The following is an 8676-nucleotide window of genomic DNA, read 5'->3' on the forward strand; positions in this document are numbered from 1 at the left end:
CGTAAGTACGATAATGAATTTTGATTTAGAATATTATTATGCATAAATATAAATCAGTGATGACGATAATGGAGATATGGACCACGATGAAAATGATGAATTTAATTAAATAATACAAAAATACATACATACATACTTGAAATCTTACTTGCCTTCCCAGCCAGCAAGAAAACGTACATTTTACGAACATTATGTTTTACGAGGGATTCTCGTATCCCCAAACAGTTAGAGAAAAGCTCGTAAACGATAAAACAAAAAAATATAATAGAAAGAGGCTTGTAGTAATTTGTCAGCACAAGAAAAAATTTTAGTTTTGTTGACAATTTTTCTTCAATCACAATATTTTATAAGTAGTTTGTTAAATATTCAATTTAAGAAAATTATTAACGATCGATCGGACGATCTACCACTTTCTTTTATAATTAAACTTCTTGTAAGTAGCTACTACATATGTAATTCAAAAATACAAATTAATTTAACGAGTTTTGCAATTCTTTCACAGGCTGCGCGGAGTAACACTAAAGGATTTAAACGTTTAATTCCCCTATCTCGTAAGTTTATAGTTATTTATTTTTTTAATTTGCTAGTTTATTAGGTCTTTGCAGTTATTGAACTTAATGTTTTATTGATAATATGGCTTCTCAATTAACAAGGCGTGCGAAATCCGAAGCCTTATCCATACTAGCGTCAATAAATGATTCATTAAAAAAAAATTATTACAGATGAGGTATCAAAACTTTTCTCGTGGAAGGGAACTGGTACCAAAAGCAGCGCTATTGGTTAGGCAACGACTGCGGCAATAAGAAGTACGGATCATAATATTATTTATTACCACTTTTTACTTAATTAAATTTTCCGGTTTCCAATGGAGTTTAATCTTTCAATTTATTTTCTTAGGTGCTTTTCGTCAAAAATTTAACTCCCACGAAGAAGTTTTTATTTCCGTTTCAAAGAAGCACTTCCAATATGCACACGACCGGCAAAAAAAACTGGCAGCCTATCGGCAAAAAAGATAAAAAATAAATTCAGCAACTTTATAATATAATATATAATATATTAAACCCCTCTTATTTAATTGTTAATTTGTTAATAGATAGTTTGTTAATATTTATTTATCTGAAAATAACTTCACATATACAGTACCGGGAAAAAATATTGGCACATAGAATTTTTCGTCATGAATGCAAAGTTTTTTATTCTGATTTCTTCCCTAATTGTTTTTTATAAAAATATAGTTAGTATGAAGTTCTACTTTCAAATCAGATTTTTTAGAAAAATTTTAAGTATGCAGTTTTATAGCCCATTTAATTTTAGTATAATAAAGTGCACGCTTGAATAGCTAGAAAACCTCTTTGTTTTTTGACAATTTCTTATACGCAGTTTCTTCCATACAAAAAAAAATGTCGCACATAATTTGCATGGAAGAAACTGCGTGAAAAAATTTCGATCCGTTTACGACTGTTCGTAGGCGATGCACAATTTAAAGCGAAAAAGTGCTCGAAAAAGACTCGTAAACGGCTATCATAAACGATTTTTAATCCGGTTTTTCTTCGAGAAAATATCCAATTACGAGCTTGTTTACGATGATTTTGCTGGCTGGGTTAGTTTTGTTGAGTTTTTATTTCGCTACAGAGTCAGAATTTCTGAAACGGGCCACTAGAATTATGTGATATTTTATTTCCAATCAGTAGTGTTATTTTTTGATAACCATTGGCAATACAAACAAATGTGTAACTTTACTTTTACAAAAAAAAAATAATATTTTCTTATACATCGGCAAGTGTTTTTTTTGTCCTTTTTACTTGAAAATTCAATAATAGACGAACTAATTTACCGATTTTGACAATTCAACCGTCATTTTCATTGTTATTAAAAACTCTTCAAGAACATATTTTCTATTTATTTATAAATAATTTTTATGGGTAAATTTTTATAAAATTCTTGGTAAAAATATAAAAATAATAGTCTTCTCCACCACTTTGTCACACAGAAAAAAACCATATATGCAAAATTTTACTCTAAAATATTCTGTTGACAAAAAAAATGGATCACAACTTGGAAAACCGTTATTTTTAGTTAAAGGCTGTCGCGCAATGCAACGAGCGCGTTCGGACTTATTTTGGTTAAGTGCGTCTGAAAGCAGCGTGCCCTCACCGGTTTATTTGTTTTCATGTGACAGAGTTAAAAATAAACAGAGGTAGATTTCAGTAAAAAATTAAAATTTTTCAATTCATTCATTTATTGAACAAATATTTATAAAATTGAGAAAACAAAGGAACTCATTTGTCGGATTTAAAGATAAAATAAATCTACACATACAGTGACGAACAATCGTATTGACTTTATTTCAAGCAAAAGAACAGCTTTAATATATATAAAAACATTTCAAAAGATTTGTTATCTTTTTAGGTTTTTCCTTGCTAAACATAAATTTTTTCGTAAAAATTAAAATATCTTGGGAAAATGATCTGATATGAAAAAACGGTATATAGATCCATAATCTAGGATCCAAAATTAAATTTACCTACGTGTCTCAGAGTTTTTTGGGTCATTTGACAACTTGAAATTTTCTCCAGAGAGTTATAAAAATAATTTTTCTCTCCTATAGTAAACAATAAATTTTTAATACAATATCGAAATTTTAATTAAATTAAATAAAAAAAAAGTTCATAAGACTCCAACACATTAATATACTTATTAGATATTTATTTTATTGGCATGAACATTTTATTCTAAATAATTTTCTCTCAAATAAACTCTTTTTATAGATTTTTAGTCTAATTTTACGTTTATATTTCTTATAAAATTTTGCAAAAAATAGGCTTTGTGGCATAGCGAATAGCCATTGGCATTAACAAATTTTGTAAGAAATTGGAACTCGGCTTGTAAGGACCGCCGACTCCGATAGGTAACTAACGAACGTATAATATTTATCAGTTTCTTCATGCTCACACCTACGACTTTTAATGAAACTGTCAAAACGGTCTGGCAAGTGAGGAAACATCTTTTGATAGTTCCCCAAGTGACATACAGTATATTTTGCTTTGCTGCCTCTATGCTTAAGTGCACATTTAAGATACCTACCCCAAAATGCGAATCAAAAGCATTATTTTTAACATTTATAAGGAAACTGCTCCGATAGATGCATGCAACATACCTGCACATTGGCGATACCTGCCTTAAAAATTGTGCGACTAGTATCAATTATCAATGAAAGTATTACGTTTACCTGCACTGGCCCTACAATTACCTAATTTTACAACCTTTTATTTATTTTGCTCATCTCGCAGAACAACGAAAATGGCTATCAATTTATGTAGTTATATAGATAATTAGATGACATTCGGTAAAAATTTCGCTTGCAGTAATTTCTACATGGTAAGTGCTCCGCCAGTATTTGGTTTCATAGGGATTCGGATACCTTCCTCATTGAAGTAGTAAAGAAAATTCGCTTAAGTGCCTTTTTCGGTTACGTGCACAAGTTTTTCGTGCAAAGAAGGATGTGCAGCTAAGCAAAATATACTGTATATAAAAATGAGCTTTTATACTATGACGATAGTATAACTACAATTTATCATGGTTTAAGGGTGTCTGGCAGGCGGAAGGAACCATGCTAAGTATCTGGCAATGAACGACGCAGTTTTTAATATTACTACGAATAAAATATATAAAAAAATGAGCTTTGAAATGCTGAGAGTCCTTTTGCTTCGCAGTTTGTATGTCATGTGACACGTTTATTGTTTATAAAAAAAACACAAGTGACAGAAAAATATAAGAACTTTTAGCTTTGAGTTTATTTTTATGAGTTTGGACTGTCCGAAGCAATATCGGACGAGAACCGCACTCGTCAAAGGCCCGCAGCTAATTAAAAATTCACAGTACAAGCTCGAGTATTTATAGGAATCACAAATGTCAATGCAATGCACAGGGTTGTAGTGCTAGATATAAATACAGAGTTGCAAAATAACGTAAAATTGAAATACAGGGTTGTTACATGAAATGAATACACAGAGTTGCATTACAAAATATAAGTACATGGTTACACAAATAAACTATTAATGGAAATGGGCCGCTACAGTCTCCCCCTAGGATGCTGAAGTCGTCCCGATGAAGCATCCTATGTGGTCTTTCGGGGTCGTCCTCTACGCCGTATCATGTTAATGGGACCTTCGTATTCGTCACTGGAACTGCGATATGGTACTAGTGAAGATGCATGATATGTTCCCAAAGGATGTTGCAGGTTGTCCTCGTGAGCAATCACGTAGGAAGTAGAACCCTGTTTACCGATGATAACGTAAGGCCCGTCTCGTCGTGGTGCGAATTTGGACGTTACACCCTTGGTAGCATTGCTTAGAACATGTGTGGTGACCAGAACCTTAGAGCCAATTTCCAAATCTTCCTGATCACGCCGTCGTAGGTTAGAAGCACGCTTGTTAGCATCTTGCTGCTTCCGTTCACATTCGCGAGCAGCTTGGAACACTTCAGTGAGCGTGGCTAAGTATGGTGTGATTTCGGCAACAAAGTTCTCCGACTGAATGATTGACCTTAAATCATGCTGGACATCGTCTATAGTTCTTGGTTCACGCCCGAATGTAAGAAACGCTGCAGAATACCCAGTGCTTTGGCAGCGAGTGGTATTCATAGCGAATCGTATGGCGGGGAGCTTTTCTGCCCAAGTGCGATGCTGCTTACCGACCAATATCGCCAACTGTGCCTTCATGTCTCGATTCTTTCGCTCCACCGGATTCGCCTGGGGATGATATACCGGTGTGAACACCTGACTTATTTCAAGGCAGAATACAACCTTCTGCATCACTGCGGATACAAACTGCACTCCATTGTCACTGATAATTCGTCTTGGGACTCCGTAACGCAGGAATACCTCATCTATCAGGGTTTTCCCACAATTTTCCGCAGTAGCCTCCATTAACGCGAAGAGCTCCACCCATCGACTTGCTACGTCCTCAACAATATATATCCACTGCATCCCATTGGCATCTGGTGGCAGTGGCCCAAACAGATCGATGGCTATGATTTCGAAGCGTTGCTTGCTTGAAATCGTTTGGTACAAGCCCATTGGCTTCAAGTTTGTTGCTTTGTATCGCTGGCAATCAGTACAATTATGGACGTGCTTCTCGATATCTTTCCGTATCCCGGGCCAATAATACCGTGACGTTATTTTGTATGATGTTCGGTCGATTCCGTAATGACCTGCTGTGTCTTTATTGTGATAATGGTCCAATATGGCTGGACGCTCTGATTTAGGAACGACCAGTTGCGCATCTTCGCTGTCTTCGTCGTTGTAACAGTAGAGTACCCCATCGTTGAGTGTATAACCTCTTTTGGACCAATGTGCCGCATCATCCGATCTATTTTCGAAGCAGTCGATAATGGTTTGAAGATCGGGATCACTAAGCTGACCTTCACGTATATCCTTGGCTCCTCGTCGCGGGAGATCAATACCAAAGAGCAAATATTGCATGCTTCATCAATTCTATGGTTCTCTTCGCACGGAGGCCGTGACAGCATATCATCCACAACGTTCGTTTTCCCTGGCTTGTAATCGATGTGTATATTGTAAGGCTGTATAAGCAATGCCCACCGAGCTAGTCGTCCTGTGGGTGACTTGATCGTCATTAACCATTTCAGCGGTCGGTGGTCCGTGATAAGCGTTATATCGGATCCTTCTATATAACCGCGAAACTTTTGCACTGCCCATACGATGGCAAGAGCTTCACGCTCAATAGTGGAATAATTTTGCTCCGCTTTCGTCAGCAGCCTACTTGCGTACTCTATAGGATGTTCATCTGGTCCCTCCCCCTGGATCAGGACTGCCCCTAGAGCATAGCCACTAGCATCGGTTTTGAGAATAAATGGCAAGTTCTCGTCAGCTTGTTTTAGTATAGGCGAAGTTGTTAAAAGCCGTTTCATCTTATCGAAGGCCGTCTGCTGCTGGTCAGTCCAAGTCCATTTGGCGTTCTTCTTCGTCAGCTGCGAAAGCGGTTTGGCGACGTCTGCGAATAGAGGCACAAACCGTCTATACCAGGAACACGCTTGGAGAAAGGACAGCAACTCCTTGACGTTTCTTGGGGATTTACGCATTGTTATTGCAGTAACCTTGCTTGGATCAACCTTGATGCCATCTGGAGTCAATATGTGCCCCAAATATTTTACTTCATGGCAAGCAAAGCGACATTTTTCTTTGTTTACCTTGAGACCAAATTTTTGTAAGCGCTCGAATAGCCGGCTCAGTTCCTCTAGGTGTTCTTTAAAATTTTTCGAACATAAAATTATATCGTCCAAATATGCAACTAAAACTATTTTTCCTAAAGAGACTTTAAGTCGATCTATTAGGCGCTGAAACGTTGCTGGCGCGTTTCGCAAGCCGAATGGCATACGCGTGAATATGTACATGCCGAACGGGGTAACAAACGCTGTTTTGTCCTGATCTTCGTCCTTCATCCCGACTTGCCAATACCCGGATTGCAAATCCAAAGTGGACATGAAGTTTGTGTCCTTGGCTTCATGCAACAAGTCGTCAATTCGCGGCAGCGGGTACCGATCTGGTTTGGTGATCGCATTCAACTCTCTATAGTCGACGCAAATCCGTATGCCGCCTGACTTCTTTGGTACTATTACTACGGGAGCTGCCCATGGTGATTCGCATTCCACGATAACTCCCGTATTGAGCATTTTATCGAGCTCTAACTTCAACAGATCTTTACGTTGTGGTAATAGGCGGTATGGCGGCAAAGCAATTGGAGGATGCCCGCCCGTGTCGATGTGATGTGTAGCATACGGTGTTGCAGACGTCGGCTCTTTAAAGATGTCAGCATGCGTGAGTAGCAATGTCAAGTTCCATCTTCTGCTTCATCGTCAGCTCGTAACCAACTGACTGTGGTGACAAACTTACTTCGAATGAGTACAGTGGGAAGAAATTGTCATCACAAAAGTTCTCGTAATCGATATTGCCGGATTTGGTTCGCATTGGGGGTGCAAACAACCGAGAAGAGTTCTCCGGTGTCCTTTCGCCAACCGGTAAGGAGCTTCTGAAGATCTTCTGAACGGAGTGTGGTGAATAATCGTTCGAGTGTGAGCGTTTGTTCTTTACTGATGGACCAAAGTTTATTTCTGGACAGATCTCTGGCGCGTCCGCAACAACTGAGTTGCTATTGTACTTTTCGACGTAGCGTATGAAGTTGGAGTACTCGCTCTTAGCTTTGGTACCAGGTGACTGCATGTTGCCTGTTACTACATGCGCGCCAGCTATGTCGATAGCAGATGGTAGATCACTAGTGCTGGGTTTTGTAAAGTCGTATTTCATCTTTGGTTCGTCTTCAAAGTACTAGAAGCGCTGTGCCATATTCAACACAATGCCCGCTTGTTCCATAAAGTCTGCCCCTATGAGAGTTCGATTCTTTGTAGCATTTGGTAAAGATATCATCCTTATTTTTCGATTTCTGTTGCCGATAGTGATGTCACAAATAGTGGACAAAACCTTTTGAGTGGTTGTGGTGCCATCTGCCAAGGTAACGTCTGCCATTACGTCTTGGAAAACACACCCTTTGCTGGTCAAAATTCTTTTTAAGTTTGCGCTGGCTACACTGGTCTTCGCTCCAGAATCGAATAACGCCTCACCTTGCATACCGAACATCGTAATGTGGGCCGATGGAATCGATCTGCCAACGATAGTGGTGGATACACTGTTGAAAGCTAAATACTGTGGGCTCTCCCTACTGTGTCCACTGCATTTTGGGCAATTCGCGCGGTACACGCCTGGTGCACCACAACCGTAACATGCGAACGCTGCTGCGCGTTTCACTTGCGACGCTACTGTGCTTGTACTGGTCGTGCCAGATTGCTGTTGCTGTTGTGGTTTTGCCTGCTGTGACTGTTGCTCCTTTTTCTTCTTAAAGCAAACATCTACAGTGTGGCCTCGAAGTCTGCAGAAAGAACACCGTTTTGGGCCGTTAGCATTTTCGGGTTCCTCATTAACTGCCGGCGTAAGTTGCTTTGCTTCTGCCAAAAACAATTCCGCTTCTCGACAACGTGCTATTAACTCGTCAAATGTTAAAAATGAATCACGGCGCACACGCTCTCTAATTTTTATCGATAAAAGGCCGTAAATCATGTTTAACTGTATTGCTTCGCTAGTGGTAACCATCAACTGCGAGAACAGTAATCGCTTTTTGCATATGAAACTATCAGTGGCTTCTCGTGCATGCTGCTTTTGCTCAAATATATTTAAAAAGATTTTCCAATCAGGTGTTGGAGGCGAAAATGTTGTGCGTATCAACTCAGTTGCAGCGGCGAAGGTTTGCAAAGAATCTTTAACGCCAGCCCACCACGTCGCTGCGTAATCTTCGAGCAGCAGTGGCATACCGCGCAAGGCGTCGGCGTCGGAAATTTTTTCGATGTCTTTGTAAACCGTTATAGCGGTAATAAATTCTTCCACTACTGCAGGATCCCGTTGTCCTCGGAAACGTGATGTGCACTGCGTAAAGGAACCACTTTTTTCCCCGCTTGAGATCGCAGCTAAAATTTGCGAAAACTGCTCTGATGAAAAGGTAGCCATGCTTGTTGGTGAGTCGCAATTGGAGTCGTTCGAAGCCATAAAATTGGGCGCCAATGAAATGCTGAGAGTCCTTTTGCTTCGCAGTTTGTATGTCATGTGAC

The 8676-nt window shown here is 39.0% G+C and overlaps 1 protein-coding gene and 1 long non-coding RNA gene across 2 annotated transcripts; one reads left to right on the plus strand and one right to left on the minus strand.

The window, feature by feature from the left end:
* The first annotated feature begins 512 nt into the window (after positions 1-512).
* On the plus strand, positions 513-939 carry LOC118750002. The gene is made up of 3 exons (XR_004994334.1): positions 513-551; positions 723-806; positions 898-939. It is a non-coding gene; the product is annotated as an uncharacterized LOC118750002 (long non-coding RNA).
* Positions 940-4117: 3178 nt separating this feature from the next.
* LOC118750003 lies at positions 4118-7324 on the minus strand. Its single transcript, XM_036484741.1, has 3 exons — positions 6910-7324; positions 5784-6818; positions 4118-5442 (listed from the first exon to the last, which is right to left on the minus strand). Exons 1-3 carry the CDS (start codon positions 7322-7324, stop codon positions 4118-4120), a joined length of 2775 nt encoding a protein of 924 aa, XP_036340634.1.
* Positions 7325-8676: the final 1352 nt, after the last annotated feature.

Source organism: Rhagoletis pomonella, unplaced genomic scaffold (assembly GCF_013731165.1).
Source record: "Rhagoletis pomonella isolate Grant_MI unplaced genomic scaffold, Rhpom_1.0 Rhpom_scaffold_00109, whole genome shotgun sequence".
Lineage (NCBI taxonomy): Eukaryota > Metazoa > Arthropoda > Insecta > Diptera > Tephritidae > Rhagoletis > Rhagoletis pomonella.